Here is a 20,670-nt window from a genome sequence, read left to right on the forward strand (position 1 = left end):
TTGAATTCTTATGTTACCCACACTCATCTAAGCTTTCCTGAGCCGATTGTAAGGTCTTTGAGGATGGAATCTACAATGTGCATCACTTTGCATCTCTCATAGTGTCCTTTTTTTAAAACAACATATAGTTATTCTTTTACATTTGTGGAAGTCAGAGGATCAAAATCAGTTTTCCTGGGCTAACTTCAAGGAATCATCAGAGACAGTGCTTTCTGCAGGCTCTAGAGGCGAATCAGTTTCTTGCTTCTTCCAGCTTCCAGAAGCTGTGGCATTCCTTGGCTTCTGGGTGATTTACTCTAGTTGCTGCCTCCATCATCACATTGCTTTATGATTGCTAAATCAGTCCAATGTTAGCATATATTTATATGCTTTTATCTTGATCTCTCTTTGCTGGGAAACCCAAGCAAAAGCAATCGTTGTTATTTGAAAGCCACTGGAGAAATAAGAAAAGAAGAAAAGCTAAAAAAAGAAAAAAAAAAAAACCTTGAGTTATCCTTCTTTGTGTGTTTTATTGTTATTCTTCTCTCAAAGTTCAGGTCGTCAAAGAAGTGGTGTTAAAAAGGCTGAAGTTTCTAAGGCAAAGTCAAGTTAGCAAGGGTAATTAACACTGCTACTGAGTTTGTGTTATCCTAAAATTCAGTTAGTTATCTAAAGTTTTGACTTGAAACGTAGATATAGGAAAAACCTCTGTAGGGAATATCCTACAAACTTAACACTTTTCAAAAAAATTTTATTGGCGTAGAGTTAATTTACAGTGTTGTGTTAGTTTCAGGCATACAGCAAAGTGAATCACTTATACATATACATATATCCACTCTTCTTTAGATTCCTTTGCCATATAGGCCATTACAGAGTATTGAGTAGGATTCCATGTGCTATACAGTAGGTCCTTATTAGTTATCTACTTTATATATAGTAGTGTGTATATGTCAATCCCAATCTCCCAATTTGTCCCTCCCCACCTCTTATGCCCAGGTAAATATGTTTGTTTTCTACATTTGTAACTCTATTTCTGTTTTGTAGATAAGTTCATTTGTACCTTTTTTTTTAGATTCCACATATAAGTGATACCATATGATATTTGTCTTTCTTTGTCTGACTTATTTCACGCAGTATGACAATCTGTTGTTCCATCCATGGTGCTGCAAATGGCATTATTTCATTCCTTTTTATAGCTGAGTAATATTCCATTGTATATATGTAGCACATCTTCTTTATCCGTTCCTCTGTTGATAGACATTTATGTTGCTTCCATGTCCTGGCTATTGTAAATAGTTCTGCAATGAACATTGGGATGCATATTTCTTTTCGACTTATGGTTTTCTCCAGATATATGCCCAGGAGTGGGATTGCTGGATCATATGGTAGCTCTATTTTTAGTTTTTTGGGGTTTTTTTAAACATCTTTATTGGAGTATAATTGCTTTACAATGGTGTGTTAGTTTCTGCTTTATAACAAAGTGAATCAGTTATACATATACATATATCCCCATATATCTTCCCTCTCGCATCTCCCTCCCTCCCACACTCCCTATCCCACCCCTCTAGGTGGTCACAAAGCACCAAGCTGATCTCCCTGTGCTATGCGGCTGCTTCCCACTAGCTATCTATTTTACATTTGGTAGTGTATATATGTCCATGCCACTCTCTCACTTTGTCCCAGCTTACCCTTCCCCCTCCCCTTGTCCTCAAGTCCATTCTCTAGTAGTCTGTGTCTTTATTCCCATCTTGCCCCTAGGTTCTTCATGACCATTTTTTTTTTTTTTTTTTTTAGATTCCATATATATGTGTTAGCATACAGTATTTGTTTTTCTCTTTCTGACTTACTTCACTCTGTATGACAGACTCTAGGTCCATCCACCTCACTACAAATAACTCAATTTTGTTTCTTTTTATGGCTGAGTAATATTCCATTGTATATATACGCCACATCTTCTTTATCCATTCATCTGTTGATGGACACTTAGGTTGCTTCTATGTCCTGGCTATTGTAAATAGAGCTGCAATGAACATTGTGGTACATGACTCTTTTTGAATTATGGTTTTCTCAGGGTATATGCCCAGTAGTGGGATTGCTAGGTCGTATGGTAGTTCTATTTTTAGTTTTTTAAGGAACCTCCATACTGTTCTCCATAGTGGCTGTATCAATTTACATTCCCACCAACAGTGCAAGAGGGTTCCCTTTTCTCCACACCCTCTCCAGCATTTATTGTTTGTAGATTTTTTGATGATGGTCATTCTGACCAGTGTGAGATGATATCTCATTGTAGTTTTGATTTGCATTTCTCTAATGATTAATGATGTTGAGCATTCTTTCATGTGTCTGTTGGCAATCTGTATATCTTCTTTGGAGAAATGTCTATTTAGGTCTTCTGCCCATTTTTGGATTGGGTTGTTTGTTTTTTTTGATATTGAGCTGCATGGGCTGCTTGTAAATTTTGGAGATTAATCCTTTGTCAGTTGCTTCATTTGCAAAGATTGTCTCCCATTCTGAGGGTTGTTTTTTCATCTTGTTTATGGTTTCCTTTGCTGTGCAAAAGCTTTTAAGTTTCATTAGGTCCCATTTGTTTATTTTTGTTTTTATTTCCATTTCTCTAGGAGGTGGGTCAAAAAGGATCTTGCTGTGATTTATTTTTTAAGGAACCTCCATGATGTTCTCCGTAGTGACTGTACCAATTTACATTCCCACCAACAGTGTGTCTTGATAATGTGAAGAAAGTAAATAGCATGCTTTGGGGAAAGGTCCATAGTATGACACAAGAATAATTCATAAAATTCACTGATCACCTACTATTTGCCAGGCACTTTTCTAAAATCTGATATGCTGGCCTAGATGAAGTGGATTCTATATCTTCTCTGCCACTAGCTGCTTATATAATGTCTGTTGATACACTTAAATTCTCTGAGCTTTGTACTCCTCCTCGGAGCTAAGAGGGTTAAACTAGGTTAGTTCTAATTTATCTTCCAATCATATGAGTCTATGAATTTTAAATATTTATAGAATGATGAGTGATATTCAATAAGTACTTGCTGATTAACTAATGTAATCTTTACCCTTCCAAACTTGTGACTTTCTATTTTAAGTTTCATTTATTTGTTCAAAAAATGTTTATTGAGTACTCCAATGTGATAAGGAGTATAAGCAGTGTGCCAAAAAATAAGCACGTGCTAAAAATGATGGAGGTACAGCAATGAGCATAATCCCTGCATCCTGGGACATCCTGCCTCTCATACCAGGAAGCACTGGGCAGCCCAGTGACCAAATTCACTTGTTTCTTTTGCTAGAAGAGTAAAATTTTGCTAAACATTTCACTACCCCAACTCCAGTTAGCTGGTATTATCATCCTTATTCTTGTTAGCATAAAATATTTACTTTAGAAGAAATTTAAACAAATAAATGAATAAACAAAATATTCCCTAGACATGTAACTTATTTGGGGGCTACTCTACATGCATAGTTTCAAGCTATTGCCTCAAGGACTGCTATTTTTGGAAAAGATGAAGGTTAAGTAGGGGTTCTGTGAGCCTTTCCCTGTGTTTAACTAGGGCAGCTCCGTTTACAAATCTGTTTTCTATATTGAGAATATGCTGCTAATTGTTTTGATAACCATTGTTCTAGATAATTAATTTGAATCAAAATTAAATTAATGGATAGGATACTATACATATAATCATTTAATTTGATTAGTAATTCATGTTCAGCATGTGTTTTAATGATATCTATGAAATGTAACACTCATTATCCTTTGATAGGCTAAGGGATTGTGGTACAGGAACTCACCTAAATCCTTCAAGGAATCTAGTGGTACAGCATTTTGATGCATTCTTCTTGCTGCCTTTGAACTTCCAGAGAGCTCCTGATGCTGTAGAGTTCTTTATCATGATAGTGTCATTCTCATAGCATGTATTAATTGGTAATTTACAGTTAAAGAGAACATCTTGGGGTTTTTGTTTCAACATCCTATATTACTTCTACACTGAGCTCTTCCAAGCAAAAAAAATCTTGAACACATTCTAGATTTTTGGTAGTTGAAAAGAGGATTAAGTGTATATATACCATAAAGGTAAAATTCATTTATGATACAAGAGAAGTTCAAAACTAACTTTCTTATAAAGCTCAACTCAGCACCTGGAAGCACTTAAATAAATGGTTCAATATCATACTGGACTTATTTGGGACTAGAAAATAATAAAATTTTCCTTTTTTGATCATGAAGCAAAACAATTAAGGATAGAGCAGATAAATTAATATAGTATGGCCTATGTGCACTAAAAGAAACCCAGTAGGAGATCTCCTAATGCTGAAATGACTCATTTAGAAGCCAAATGTGAAATAAGCATAAAGAAAGGCATTCAATAAGAAACACTCAAAGACAATCTTGGGTCACAATACATTTGTCCATAAGATATCCCACAACTCAGTTCACCAATATGTGAGAGGAATGACCTCTCTTTGGACTGCCCCAGGCTTGATTTACTTCTTGAAAAGGACAGCCTTGATCTAGCTTGAATTCTGGTTTGGAAAGGAGACTTTGAAGACCTTTATATGTTTTCCTCTCCAAGACCTTAAAAAGTAGATTAGCCAGCCTCATTTCACAGGCCTTAAAAACAGTTCTTTGTCCTGGGATTCTAGCTAGAACATAATGACCAAGACATTTTCCGTAAAGAGTCCTTTTCCTATATTCGTGTCAGGTGTTGCCTTGAGCTGTCCTTATAAGCCTAGGGTTCTAGCAAGCTTATTCCCTTGCTCTGACTCTGATATGCTCACAGGTACATTTTACTACTGCCTGTAGCCAAATTTTGTTAGCAAATGAACTTCAAAGAGCAGAAAAACTGATCTTCAGCTGATGGGTCTTTTTGACATGTTTAGAAGGTTTATCTAAAGTAGAATACTTTGTATACTTTCAAAGTCAGATATAAGATGACCACATTTTATAAACATTCCTTTCAGATTAGCAAAACTAAGAAGATCAGAGTCACTAATCTGAGATGTCTGTTAGCCTTTTTCGAGTTGTTTAGCCTCTGGGGTAAACAAATGATGATTATCGTCCTCTTCATTGAGAGGCCATTCAGATTAGGAAATAGTAAAGTATACTCAATATCTACTTGTTTTTTTTACAGTCACAATATTCTTCTCTATGAGGATGGACATGCTGTGGTGGCAGATTTTGGAGGTGAGATTTCCATGAATAATGCCCCAAATGGCATCCGTTTCTTTCTCCATTCCTCATTGGTGCTGATATTATATGATGAATCTGAAAATGGATTTCACACTGACAGCTATACTTCTCTAAGTCATTCAAATTTCAATGAATTTTAAAAGTATATCATTTATTTCGGGTTTTCCTCTTTCATATCCTCAGCTAAAAGAAAGGAAGTGAAAATTTAAAAAAGATAGAGGTTTCTTGGGATTTGAAACTTTTAGCTGTAATCTTTGACCTTGGTTTTAAAATATTTCCTTTGACATGTATTTGTTTTCTGTTTCCCTCAGAATCAAGATTTCTGCAGTCTCTGGATGAAGACAACATGACTAAACAACCTGGGGTTTGTTGCTGCTCGTGTTCCCTATAATTATGAAACAATTAAAATGTGTAAACTCAGCATGAGAGGAAGGGAGATGAAAGCAGCTTTAACTGGAAGAAATGGCATTCTCCCAAGGGCGGGTTAATGTTTTATGTTTCTATTTTCAGTAAGCCCCCAAAAGAACTATTTCAAGGCTCTGTTAGAGAAATAGATTAGATATATATTTGGAAAATGTTACAGAACAAATAACAGAATTTGTTTCAAATATAATTGAAAAGTACATGACAGTCATGGATAATTGGCATTCATGTTTAGATCTCGTTATTAAGTGGTAGAGTTAACATTTAATAGGTAACCATAAAATCCATACTTTACCCGCATCTACTAACAATTCATAGTTTTCCATTTTAACATTGTAAGGCAATAGGTGATATAGTCAAGCATTAATGTTTAAGAAAAATATAAATGATAACATCTGAAACAAGCATAATTGTACCCAAAATGTCTGCAATTAGGTTCATCATCTGCCTTCTGCCATCCCTTCCGCACAAAGAAGTGCACTTCTCTTTCTGGACTAGCTGTGTTATTTAATTACCCAAGCTTGGGCTAATTTTCTGTTCCTTCCTCTTCCTGCTTCTGCTTACACACTGCTCAATCACTTTTTCTGTTTATTTCTATTTCTTTTCTTTATTAAAGTTCATCCCAAACTCTCATTTACCACTGCCTCAGTTTGGGTCCTCTCCATCTCTTTTCTGGACCATTGCTCTAGGCTTCTAACTACAGTCCTCTCTTCCAGTTCATTCTTTGCAACATCAGCCAAGTGTTGTGTTCTGACAATTCACTTCTTCCTATAAACCATCAACGATGCTTAAAATGTTATACCCACCTGCCAAATCTGACCCCAAGGCTCCTCTGTGACCTCCTCTCCCACTAAACGTTCTCTCAAGTCCCTTATGCCCCCGGCATACAAGCCATCTGGCTATTCCCCAAACATTTCATTCACTTTCACAGCCCTGTGACTCTGCCAGCGTCATATTCTCTGCCCGTGAAGCCCTTCACTGTACCCCACCTGGAGGAAGTCTACTCATCTTGCATGGTCCAGGAAATTTTATCCATTTTAAGTACCTTCCCTCCCATAAACTTCCTCCCCCCTCCTCCTCCTCACACACTTTTCTCTCTGTGCTTTTGTAGCACTTTGTTTGCACTGCTAGGTAGTACTCTGACTCACTCAACAAACATTTATCAAGGACCTACAGTGTGTCAGGCATCATGCAAAGGGCCAGGAATACAAAATGCAAATCAAAGCTTAGTCCTTGATCTCAAGTAACTCATTTTCTAGGGGATAAAACATAGTAATAAGCAGATAAGATTGAAAGCAGTGTGGACATTCAGTGACAGAGATGTGACAAAGCATCATGGGAGCTCAGGTGGAATGGATAAGGATAAATAAATTCAGACAGAGTGAACAACAGCATGAGCAAAGGCACAGGGGAGGTTGAGGAACACCAGACTTCCTGGGGGACTTCAAATAGCTTGGTATTGTTGGCATGCACTGTGTGAGGAAGACAAAAAAATGAGAGATGAGTTAGAGAGGAAGGCAGGAACGACATCATGGACCATGTTGTATTGTAAGAAGGATTAAGCATGCTGGTTTCCCCAATTAAATTTCACTCATTCGTTCAACAGATATTTATGGAATACCTACTAGATGCCAGACATTCTAGGGAACTGGGGATATTGCAGTGAACAAAGCAAAGTTCTTGTGTTTATGGAGCTAATATTCTAATAGAAGAAGATAAACGTTGAACAAGTTAACAAAATATATATCAGACGGTGATAAGTGTTATGAAGAAAAAACAAAGCAGAGTATATGAATGGAGAGTGATGGGGGGAGCCATTTAGATGAGAGAAAGAGAAAGATAATGTTTGATAAGAGACCTATGGTGGAGTTATCCATGAGAGGTGAAGAGCAGTGTAGAAGGGGGGACAGTAAGAGCAGAGGCCCTGAGGCAGGAGAGTCCTTTGTGTGTTCAAGGCCAGAGTTATTGGAGTGGAGTAAGCAAGGAGGAGAATGGTAGGATATGAGAGGTGGGAAGAGTGAGTCCTTTTCTGACAGGAAACACAGATCTCATCTAGTACCTTTGACACAGAGATAGCTAACTCAGTGGATCTCAACCATGGCTGCACATCGAAATCACTTTGGAAACTTTGTAAAAGCATCCTACCTGAATCCAACCCCCAGCAATTCTGATCTTGCTGGCCTGAGGTTGATCTTGGGTACATGTATCTTTTAAAAGTTCCCCTAGGTGATTCTAAAATGCAGCCAGTTGAGACTCTCTGACTAAATAACCTTTTGTCAAATGGAATTGAATTGAGTTTCACCAATAGCAAGTAATATTCTTTTATCCTAGCAGTGGAGTCTTTAAGCACAGCACTACTCTAGATTTATTTTGAAGGTTATTTTCTTTCTTACTAGTTATGTGGCCTTATGTAAGTTTGCTAATTACTCTATTACCCCCCTGTGAAAAAATGGCCATACTGTATGCCTACTCCCCCTTATGCAATGTTGTGACAAAACACACAATATGCTATATAAATGGAGGCTATCTGGAATGTGAAAGCTCGTGTGGAAGAATTACATAGAAGCACCATAATCGAAATAAAGATATTCTTGGAAAACTGCAATTATGCATGACTTCAAAATAATGTAGACACTTCAAAAGAATTATCAGCAGGCAGCACTACACACAGAATTTCACTAGGAGTAATAAAAGAATACTGGTTTCTTTCAGTGGAAATACAAAGAAAGCAGGTATTTGGCAAAATCCATTGATACGGCTATGAAGCCATGGGGTCTTAGAGCTGGAAGGGCCTGCCTCCTCAGTCTTGCCCTTGAGGAATCTGAGGTCCAGGAAGCATAGGAGACTTTCCCAGAACTGCCCAAATAGTCTGCAGTAGAGCCAGAACTAGAATTTGCATCTCCTAACTCAAAATCTAGTGCTCTTTTTTCTAAACCACAAATAAACCAAATTTATGCATTTGTATCCCAGAACGGAAACTTATATTTAAAAATGAAAAATACATAACTGCAAGTAAAAAGGGTGTAAATGATGCCATGAAAACATGAGGGTAGACCTTTGTACAGGGAAACTTGTAACGTTTTATGGGCTTGCTTTCTGGAATATTGCGCAAACAGCATTCAGAAATAACACCGCTGGGCAAACAGAGGAGATGTGACAGACCTGATCCTGCCAGTGAGAAATCTGCTTCACACGAATATTCTGGGCACTCCCCTCAGGCCGTTTCTCTCCTCAGTCATCAGGGCACTATTTATGGGTCTAATTTAGTGACTTCCTAAACCACAACCTGAAGCTCTAAAGGAGGGAAGCTTCCTCCCACAGTGCGTGACTCACCCCCAGGGAGGCATAGAGCTCTTGGATGAACCCATGGATGGCTATTCAGAAGCTTGTAAGGCTTCCAGGGGAAAGATGATCAGAGATACACAAAAAAATGCTGCTGCTGTGATCATCATTTTATAAGAGGCAGTGTTACTTGGTGATTAATATTGTTGCAATATTTTGGGAAGAATTATGGATTTCATGACCTTCCAATGATAAAAGAAAATGCCCTTTAAAAAACTAAACAGCAGCAGTAAACACACTGTTTTTGTATGCACGGGCCAGTTTATTGCACACACTGAGGGCAGTATCGATGTTATTTTAAGTTTATATTTTTGAGAACTTCGAGAGAACACTTAACAAATCCTCACTAAGAAGAACACTGTTCTACAGTAGAAGAACTAAGCACTTGGTAAATGACTTGTGGATGTTTCTTGACCCACAGAACCTCCGCTGGATGGCTCCTGAGGTGTTCACACAGTGTACACGCTACACCATCAAAGCTGACGTCTTCAGCTATGCTCTGTGTCTGTGGGAACTTCTCACCGGCGAAATTCCATTCGCTCATCTCAAGCCAGGTAAGCCATGCCTCAGTTAAAGTTTCTCTGAGGGAATTCCCTGGAGGTCCAGTGGTTAGCGGTTTGTGCTTTCACTGCCAAGGGCGTGGGTTCAATCCCTAGTCGGGGAACTAAGATCCCACAAGACGCGGGGTGTGGCAAAAAAAAAAAAAAGAAGCTTCTCTGATTTCCAGAGTTCTGTGCATTTTCACAAATTCAAGAAACATTTTTTTCCCCAAAATGACTATTCTTGGTGGATTGGCAAAGTGAGAGGTAAGGAAACGGTCTCAAATTGTTTAAAGGTGTGGCCCAATCCAGAAAACTTAATGGCCTATAACTATGTGGTTTTAGACACAGGCACACAGAAGTGTAGGTATATTTTATTATTAAAGTTTAGGGCTTTGATGTATCTGTTGTTAATAAAACAAGCAAATGATAATGGCCATGTGGAATGTGGGTACAAATAACGTGAACAATGCAATATTTACTTTTTGAGATGAGATTTAGAAGTGCCTTTCTGATGTGCATATAAGAGTGAGCTGAAAGTAGCAACACATAAAAATAACCTATCAGGACTGCTTTCTGCTTGTCTCACATTATACAAAAGAGAATTGGTTTTTCTAATTTTCTATTACATATATAGATGCATTCTAAAAATGGGACTTTGTGAGTGAGCCTATAATTTTGTTGTTGATAATATACTTTATACTCTGTGTACATGTAGAAGGTAGAGGTAGGGAATCTAATCACAGGAAAAAATGTACAAATATTTGAGGTAAGTTTTATTTGCATCTCTCTCTCCATTTTATTTGGGTTGCTCTTGTAGATACAATAGTACGGTCACACTGTTTACTTACTTGTATCCACTGTGAGTCTAAAAACTCCTTGACTTTGCATCCCCAGAACTTACCATGCTTGAAAAGTTGTTTTCAAATTAAATCGTAAATAAATTTTAAATGAATTATATTGTAAGCGTCTTAAGTGGCCACCCTATCACAATATATCAGATGGATCAAGTCAAAAGGGATGTTAGGGAAAGACATCTTACAAATGTGGATGCTCACAAGTTCAAAGTCTTAACCAGGATCACAATATTTATTAGTACTCATGTGCAGAGCAAAAGCCATAACTCATATTGTCTATTCAAGGCATTTTCCCCCTAATAACCATATGGTCTTTAATTACACTCTGCATAGTGTCTAACAAAGTACTTTTCACAAATTATATGCTCTTTATTTAATCGTCCTAACCTTTCTCTATATGCTTTCATGGTTTTAAATGATGAGATCTGGCCCTTATTATAGGGTGGATGAGAAGACTCTATTTTGAACTGGACCAAAATTGCTATTTGTAATGTCTTGCTCTGATCTGCTGCTATGTCTCTACCTCTTAGAATTTGCTTTCTGGTAAGACTTATGAGTATATGTTAAAAATCCACTTTAATTCTAGACACATTGTAGTATTTTCACAAGAGAGAGATATGTCTCCCTTCCTCTCACCTCCTGTGTCAATCCATTCACCTCTTCCTGTGGATTTTACATCCTAAGGACATCTTGGATTTATCTACTACTTACCGTCATCTACTACCATCCTAGCTCAAGCCACCATCTTCACCATTTAAACTATTGCAATTGTCATTTTTAAAAATCAGGTTTAACTTATATAGTATAAGTTGTAGTATCACTTATGTAGCAAAATTTACCATTTTAGACTAACATTTCAATGAGTTTTAACAAATATATACAGTTGTATAATCACAGCTACAATCATAATATAGAACATTTCCATCACTCCAAAAACTCCCCCATGCATCTTTGGAATCAATTCACTTTTCCCACCTCCAGCCCCTAGCAACCACTGATCTGATTTATGTCCCTACAGGTTTGCCTTTTCCAGAATGTCATATAAATGGAGTCATGTTAGTACATTTATTGGTAATTTATTCTTTTTCATTCCTGTGTAATATTCCACTGTGTTGATGTACCTCAATTTATTCATCCACTCACAAGTTGATGATCATTTGAGTTATTCTCACTTTGGGGCAATTATGAATATAATTGCCAAAACCATTCAGGTTTTTGTGTGGATGTTTTCATTATTCTTGGATAAATACGTAAGAGGGGATTACTAGATCTTATGGTAAGATTTTTTCCAAGGCATTTGCACCACTATGACTTCCCACCAGCAGTGTATGAGGATTTCAGTTGATCCACATCCTTGCCAGCACTTTTTTATTGTCTATTTAAAATAAAATATTAACCATTTGAGTAGGTATATAATGGTAAATAATTGTGGTATTATTTTATATTTCTCTAATAACTAATAATGTTGATAATCTTTCTGTGTGTTTATCTGCTGCTCATTTCTCTTTCTTTGGTGAAGTATTTGTTCAAATTATCTTATATACTAATGAGTTCTTAGATTCTAGGTAAAATGTTTCATCCGCTATGTGTTTTGCAAGTATTTTTCTCTAGTCTGTGATTTGCCTTTTCATATTCTTACCAATGTCTTTCAAAGAACAAAAGTTTTTAATTTCAATGAAGTTTACCATATCAAACTTTTAAATATTTTTGTGCATCCTGTCTAAATTATTCTTGCCACACCCAAGATCACAAAGTTTTTCTCCTGTGTTTTCTCACAGGAATCTTGTAGGTTTAGATTTTATATTTATAAGATCTATTAGAGTTATTTTTTTAACAGTACAAGGTAAAAGTTGAGTTTGTTATCCTTTTGTTAATTTATTTGTTTGTTTTTTAATATGGATCCCAATTTTTCAGCATGATTTGTTTAAAAAACTTTCCTTTATCCATTAAGTTATTTTGGTGCTATTGTCAAAAATTAATTGACCACATATGTGTGGACTCTATTCTGTTCCATTGATATAAGTCTACCCTTATACCAATACTACAATATATTGATAAGTTATAGTAAATCTCAAAATCATTTACTATGAATCCTCCAACTTTGCTCTTCTTTGTTAAAATTGCTTTTGCTATTATAGGGTTTTTGCTTTTCCATATAAATTTTAGAACCAGCTTATCTATTTCTACAAAAAAAAAAAAATCCTGTTGGAATTTTGATTGAAGTGCAGTGAATTTGTAGAGCAATTTGGGAAGAATTTACAACTTATGCATATTGAATCTTCCAACTGATAAACATAGTATGTCTCTCCCTTCATTTAGGTCTGATTTCTGTCATCAACGTGTTTGTAGTTTTCATCATAGAAACCTTACACATATATTTTTTAAAATTATTTCTATGAATTTTGTGTTTCTTGATGCTATTTTAAATGTTTATTTTTAATTTCAATGTATAATGTGTTTTGCTAGTATAGAGACACGATTAATTTTTAAATAACAACCTAGTACCCTACAAATTTGCTAAATTAACTTATCAGTTCAAGTAGCTTTCTTGTACATTCTTTGGGATTTTGCACATAGTTGATTATGTTACGTATAAATAAAGAAAATTTTATTTCTTTCTTTCAAATATGTTTGTATTTTAAATCTTTTTCTTGCTTTCTCACACAGGCAGGGACTTCTAGTACAATACTGAATAGAATTGGTGAGGTATATACCCGTATCTACATCTGAAGTTTTATCCACCACCACTCTAGTTCAAACTGCCATCTTTATCACTTTAACTACTGCAATAGCTCTTTGATCATTCTCCCTTTATTCTTCTCTTCCTCTCCAATCTCTACACATCCACTAAAATGATATTTTAAAAACATAAACCTGATTATGTGACCATTGCTTAAAATCATCTATGGCTTCCCATGTTCTTAGGATTAAATCGCAAAATTCTTAATATGTCCTGCAACACTCTACATGATTCAGTATCTCTGACCTTGCTCATACCATTTCACTTTCTATGCTCCAGCCACTCCAAACCTTCTTTCCTTGCTTCCTTGAATGTGTTGCATTTCCTCTGGCCTCTGGGCTCTTTCACAAGCTCAGTTTCTTTGGTAAGTGCAATTAATGATGACTCCACAGAGATTACTGTGAGGATCAAATGAGATGATTTTGTGAACTTTGTAAATTGAAATCTCTCTGCAATTGTAAGATGAAAGATAAGGGCAAACTGTAATATAAGATCGAGGCTTCCTATCATTCTGTGCTTGAGTGGAGTTCTCATTCTCCAGGGAGCCCATATAAAAACTTCAAAGTCGCCATTAATTTTTCTCTTTCCTTCTTTTCTTTCTTCTTTCCTCCTTTTTGTCTTTCTTCCCTTCCTTCCTTCCTTTTTTTTTCACTTGTTTTCTTACTTTCAATCCCACTTTCTAAATATCTTTCAAATCTATCCACTTCTCTTGCTCTCCACTGCTACTTCCTTATTTCACAAGTAGACTCCTGCACAGTATCTTAAATAGTATCCTTGTCTCTAGTTTTGCTCACCATCTTTTTTTCACCAATTTCCATACTATAACTACATTTAGCTTTCTAAACACTCAAATTTGATTATCTGGCTCCCCTTACTTAAAGTCTTCAATGCGTTTCCTTTGTTCTTAAGATTAAAAAAAATTCATAAAACAATCTACAAAGCCCCCATAGTTATGCTTCGTCTTTCCTCCCCAGGTCTACTGCCTGCCACTTGCAGCCTGTCCTCTATGTTCAGCCACAGGGAACTATTTCATTTCCCCAACAGGACACATTTCCTCTCACTTCCGTGTCTTTGCACACGTTAGCTGTTTGTCAGACACTCTCCTCCCCACTTTTCATCATACTAACTCCACTTTACTTTTAGGCCTTAGCTTAAATATTACTTCTTACAAAAATATCTTCCTTAATTCTTCAATATTCAGTTAAGTGCAGTGTCCTTGCAATTTTCTCTACTTTGTTACCCTTTGCTAATTATAAAATGAATAGTTCAAAATGATAAAGATTCCCTCTCTCATGGGCCCTCAGGAATATTTACTCTTTTTGGAGGGAGAATATTATATAATAAAACAGTTAAATATCTTGCCTAAGAATAACTTGAATCCAATATCTCAGATATTGGAATTTATAGTACTTTATTGGCAAAAGAGTTTGTTCATGATAGACACTGAATTTTTTAAAGTTGGACAGTTACCATGCATCAAGAACTGAGGCTGTTAATATCATCACAGTGGTTAGGCAGTCTAGCAAATGTTCAGCAATAAATTATGTGAAGGATCAGATTCAATATAAGCTACATATTAGCCATTTACAATGAGCAACAAATCCATGACTACAGTGTGGGCCAGGATTATCAATTATGGGAGTAACAACATTACACGTGGCTTATCCTCCTGGATTTAACAGAATCCTATCTCCTGGGTGAAATATATAAATAGAATGCAAATATTAGCATTGACTCCTATGCAAGTGATGAGTATGCCTTCAGAAGAACTTGAAGTTAGGGTCTCTTTTACATAGTATATGTTCAAATTAACCTGATAATCTCAGGTTTCGAAAAAACTGAAAAAGCCATTACATTCACCATCCCAAGGGTCACAAGATCAAATGCCTACAGGATCAGGGGAAGCAAGAAAATACTTGATGCAGGATAATGTGATGAACAGGAAATCACATGCTCTGACTCAAGGGGACAGCGGCTACCCAGCTCCAGCCAAACAGTGCCACGAAGGAAGTATAGGATTCTTGCTCACTGTTGCCATGTCAACTAATTTCTGTGTGTTTGTTCAGAAATCGAAAGATTTTTAAATGTTGGCAATTAACTCAATTTTTAAGAAAATATTTTTCAGGCTAAAGAGACTTGGCATAAGTGCAAGAGCATGAGTCTTTCAAGCTTACTCAAACTGCTTAACCAAGCTATACTTCAGTACCTCAGTGTCTTTATTTTTTAAACAGGGATACTAGTAGGACCTGCCTCAAAGGTTTGGAATGACGTCTGGCAACAGTAAGCACTCAATAAATATTAGCTATTACTATTATATTAAGCCATCCACGGTTCTGGCCAGGAACTGTGCGAGAGTAAGAGGAAAACAAAGAGGAAAAGGGCATTCCCTTGTAGTGCAGAGACGGCATGAGAAAAGTACAGTCAGCGGAGTAAATCCCAGCTAGAGGGAAACACGGAGCGCAACAGCTGCTCCTTCAAGGGCTCTCCTGCCCAGACTGGTGGTGGGAAAGGAAATCAGGGAAGGATTCTTAGAGCAGATGATACCTGAACTGCATCTTTAAAAGATGAGTACTATTTAACTGGTAAATAGTGGGGAGAGGGTGAAGGTGTCCTGGCAGAAAGCAGCCTGAACAAGGTGCAGAGGCATGAGAGATTCACAAATCTTTCAGTAGGGATGAATCAGAGAATACAAGGGAATCAGAAGCAAGGTACATGCTGTAAATGTAAAGCTAGATCTACACGATGAAGGGCCTTCTGTGTCAACAATGGAAGTCACTGCAGACTTTTAAGCAGGGCAATAGTACAACTCTATTATCTTAGAACGCTCCCTCTTGCTACAAAGCAAAGGCTGGATTGGAGAAGTTTGAAACAGAGGCAAGGAAACCAGGTAATCTAGAAGAGAATGTATAAAATCTTAACTGAGGAAGTGAAGAGAAAGGAGAGGCTGGTTTTGAGAGATTTTAACAGGACTTGCGGACATATTGAGGTGGAAGCACGAGGGAGAGAGAGGAGTCCAGGATGACTTCCAGGCTTCTGGCTTAGCCAGCAGGAGGATGATGGATACAGGAGGAGAGAAGGAGAAGGAGCCAAGCTACGAAGTCAAGCAGAGAGAGAAGAACCAGGCAAGATGAAAAAGGGGTTGGTATGACCTGGCAAACAAGACCTGTCCTGGATACATTTTAAAAAGAGAAACCAACACCTGCTTCCCATATTTTATTTCTCTCCTGGGCCTGTCTCCTTTGGTACATCATGAAAAACTAAAGAAGAAATCTGGGATGAATTAATCCATCAGTCTATATTTTATCCAATCCCATTCCCTTTTTACCAGGTACCCAATTGTGTGGATCACTTTCAGATTATAGTTTGGAGCCAAAGAAGAGAGCCGATTATTTTCCTTTTGTTTTCATGTGTGGTGCCATCTGGTTCACAAGGAGACTCAACTCGGTGTCCTGGGTTTCCTTAATGCCAGACTCTTAAGTCTGGGACATGGCAGCAAATTAAGAACATCTGCCGATTGAGTCTAGCCAGATTCTGGTGAAACTTCATATTGAGGCTTTACCTCAGAGTTGCAAACTGCAGTCCAGTAGCCAAATATGGCTTGCAGACTTTTTGTGTGTCACATGTGGTTTTAAAAAATATGAATTAATGTAATTTAGAGACCCAGTTATGTCACAGGTCTCATATATTTATAGCCATTTGCATTTGCTACACCTGCTTAATATTAGATGATTATGTTCTGCTCATATATGATTAGGATCCTAAAGCATCTTAAATATAATACCCTCAAAGGGCATAAGCACATTGGAAAATAGGAGTGAACTGAAGTTCTGAAATCCTGTTTGCTATGCTAGCATCTTTATCAGTTTATCACTGAGAAGAGTAATGCCAGCCAGTCACTACACAGATCACCGGAAAGATCAAATCGGTCCAACGGATGGTGATATTTCTATGAAAATAGCTGATATTAACATGCCAATACTTCATTACACTGACAAAGATTGCAATGAGAACAGACAAGGGTGCAAATTAATCTATTCTTCTGACAGTCTGTAATGAGAATGGGATGTGGTTTAAAAAATTAAGCCATTCTTAGTACAATCTCAAGATTGCAATCTCATGGTCTCTCTCAGATGCTGTATGCTCTGGTGATACATCATTGAAAAGTGTCAGTTTAACAAAGAATGTGTCTTAGCTCTTGCTGGGATGGTAGAATGCATTTGCTTTGTCTCACCACAGCCCTGCCCATTAAAAACTATGAAGTAGAATCAATTGTATTTTTTAGAACACACATACACACAAACTAGAAAAAAAATTCTGGCAATTTTATCTTAGTCAAAACTTACAAACAAAATATTGTACTTCATTCTCTCTTTTTTACTTTTATAAAACCTAAGAGAGGAAGCGGTAAGTTACTTTAGGAATTCAGAATCTAGTACCAATTTATCCATAAGCAATATAAAGCTAGTTAAGTTCATCATGGAGAGCTGCATAGTCCTCCTCTCCAGAATGGCCATGTTGCGTTATAAACTGGGACTGATGACACATGAGGTGGGTTTTAGCCTTGTGATTTGCAGTAACTCAATGCAATGTTTCACTTGGTATTCATACTCAGAGAAACCTCAAAAAGAACTAAGATTTCTCATCTAAACAGATTAGAAAATATACAATAATGTTTTTGATATCTAGTTCTCTAGATAGTTCAGACTAAAAGGAATCAGTAAGAGCCTTAGATCTGTAGATAATAACTAAAGCTACCATAACAGCTAACACTTGTTGAGAGCCAACAATGCAACAGATGCTCTATGAAGACTCTCTTTTAATTCTACCGATAAGCCATGGATCAGGTTCTATTAGGATAAGATGTATGCTCAACATCATATGCTGGTAAGAGGTGTAGTCAAGACTTAAATTCATGGCTTCTTGTCCCCAAAGCCCACACTTGTCACCATTACAGTGTGCCCTCACTGCTTCATCTTACATTTAGAGAAATTAATACTCACAGAGGCAAACTGGTTTAATTAGGATCTCCCAGAGAGTTAAAAGAAAAGACAGACTGAAAATTAGGCCTCCAGATATGCTAGTTAAGGGCATTTCTTAATATTTATACTGCTTCAGTTTATTGAAGCCCCTTCCCAAAATGTTTTGAACAAAAGATAATATTATGGACTAAATATGCCACCAGATCTCAATAATTTATCTAAGTATGTTTTAATTTCACATTAAACTAAACATTATATTCATTCTACAGTGTTTCTTGATAGCTATGCATTATGTTCTGTCCTAAAATCATAATAATGGGCAATATATTAATTGGCATTAATCCATCATCTTCATTCATTTGTTTGATAAATGTTTGATACTGTGTCCTGTATACCATGGTCTATATTATTTCCAATGAAATCGTATTTTGAACTATCTCATTTATTGATTCATTCATTGCATATCTATTGAATGCCTACTAATTGCCAGTCATTGTGCTAAGCACAGGAGACACAATGCTGAAAAGACACAGTCCCTGACCTCAAGGAGCTTGTGATCTATTTGCAGAGACAAGCAAGTAAATAGGCAATTAAGTTTAATATAATACATACTATTGTAGTACAGAGTGCTATGGGAGTCCATAGGAAGGGCATCCAGAGAGAATTCATCTAAGCTAAGACCAAAATGACAGTAGATGTAATGCAGAGAAAGAGGGTAGGGAAAAACGAATTACAGGGGAAAAAGAATCATATTTCGCAACTTATGACTGAACCATTAAATCAGTGAAATATACAGTAATTCATTTCTTTATTATTATTCATCCATTTACCAATTTCTTTGGAAAAGCATAACTTTATTTTTTCTGCCTATTATCACTCACATAGAATGTTCAATACATTTTGAATAAATGAATGAAGGTTAACAGATGTTGTATTGAATGCTTGTTCTGTTACTGGCCTCTTTTGAGAGGCAACACTCGCAACCTCCTTTCATTTCTTTTCTTGATAACAAAGAACTTGAATCCACAAATCAACACCATGGTAATGCAGACCCTTGAGGTTGACTCACAAATTTGTGTTTAATTTGTCTCATTCAGGATAATGGGAGCTATGCTCTAGAATTGTGCTGTCCAATATGGAAGCCACTAGACACACATGATTATTTAAATTTAAATTTATATTAATAGAAATTAAGTAAGATTGAAAATTCAGTTTCTCAATCACACTAGCCACATTTTAAGTGCTTAATAGCCATATGCAACAATATTGAACAAGAGAGAAGGACACTTTCATCATTGCAGCAAGTTCTGTTAGACAGTCCTACTCTAGAATCTAGATTATAAATTTGCCAAACTATTGATAACTATCTTAGGGTAGTACTGAAGAAATAATAGGCACTCAATATTAAGTTATTGATATTTTCAAATGTATCCTTATTTTCTCTTAATAGCAAAGTTTCAGTCGTGAAAGTGGAAACCAATGTTTACATAAATCATTTCACATATTTTATGTAGCAATCAGGGTAAAAATTTGATTAATGGTTGACAGTCTCTTTCCTGAATCTGGAATACCAGAAAAGTTCCCAGTTGCTAGTGTAGCATGGCCACTTAGGCAAGACTGACAAAGCAATCTCAAAGGTGACAAATTTCAATTCCATGACCCTTCACGTTGCATTGCCCACTTTCTGGCAGAGGTGCTAATGAGTAGTATCACTGCCAAGAGTGTGTAAAGCAAAAGGAAGAAGGAGATGCCGAGACCTTGCAGAATCTACTTTGAATAATGAAGAATTAAATATTGTTCGTCTTAAACTGATTTTTCAGACACAGTGCCAAGAAGCAAACAAATAACTTTATATACTTGATATCACAGTCTAAGAGTTTCAGAGGAGACGTTTGTCACCTGCAAAACGCCTATTAGGCTATGTATAATTAGTTTAAATGTGTTCACTACACCGGTTTATGTGCTTATAGCTGTACCAGCTCAACAATATCCAACTGATCATAAGGTGAAAAAGTAGAGTTAGAAGATCAATGATCATTAAGCATCAGTTTATTTGTTTGCTTATTTATGTACCTCATTCCAAAAAGAATTAAAAATAGTCAAGAGTAACTGCTGGAAGGAACCTAAAAAGCCTAGTTTTTTGTGACACAAAAAACATATTTTGTGAGTCATGTTAAGTTTGCTAAATATGTTTTGAGCAGTCTTTTGTTTCTTTGTTTTCTTAGTGTCAGCAACTGTACTTGATAGTGGCCAGAAATGGTTAGAAAATGTGATAATGCAAATATGTTACAAAGGGCATTGAAGACAAAAGCAGGAATGAAATTCCTGACTCTGCCCTCAGCCTGGAACCATTGTACAATTAGATGACTGTTGCAAGGAAATATTGAAATTCCAGGTGGGCAAAGGGCATGAACTTAATATTTTAAATACAAATAACTAATAAATATCTGGGAAAATATTAAGCCTCACTACTTATCAAAGAACAAAATATAAACAGCAACAAATGAGCTGATATATTTACCTCTCGTATTAGCAAAATCTTTTATAAAATGAGAAAACCTAATTCTGATTCAGGTATAATGACAACCCTCTCATACACTTGTTATTGAGA

General features: G+C 36.4%; 1 protein-coding gene across 1 annotated transcript in view; it reads left to right on the forward strand.

Moving 5' to 3' along the window:
* TNNI3K (TNNI3 interacting kinase) overlaps positions 1-20,670 on the forward strand; it is a 311,246-nt gene that overhangs the window by 205,201 nt on the left and 85,375 nt on the right. The window contains exons 20-22 of the mRNA XM_059924452.1: positions 5,121-5,173; positions 5,491-5,543; positions 9,366-9,498. Coding sequence (XP_059780435.1) covers positions 5,121-5,173; positions 5,491-5,543; positions 9,366-9,498 — 239 coding nt within the window. The remainder of the gene's footprint in view (positions 1-5,120; positions 5,174-5,490; positions 5,544-9,365; positions 9,499-20,670) is intronic.

Source organism: Balaenoptera ricei, chromosome 1 (assembly GCF_028023285.1).
Source record: "Balaenoptera ricei isolate mBalRic1 chromosome 1, mBalRic1.hap2, whole genome shotgun sequence".
NCBI lineage: Eukaryota > Metazoa > Chordata > Mammalia > Artiodactyla > Balaenopteridae > Balaenoptera > Balaenoptera ricei.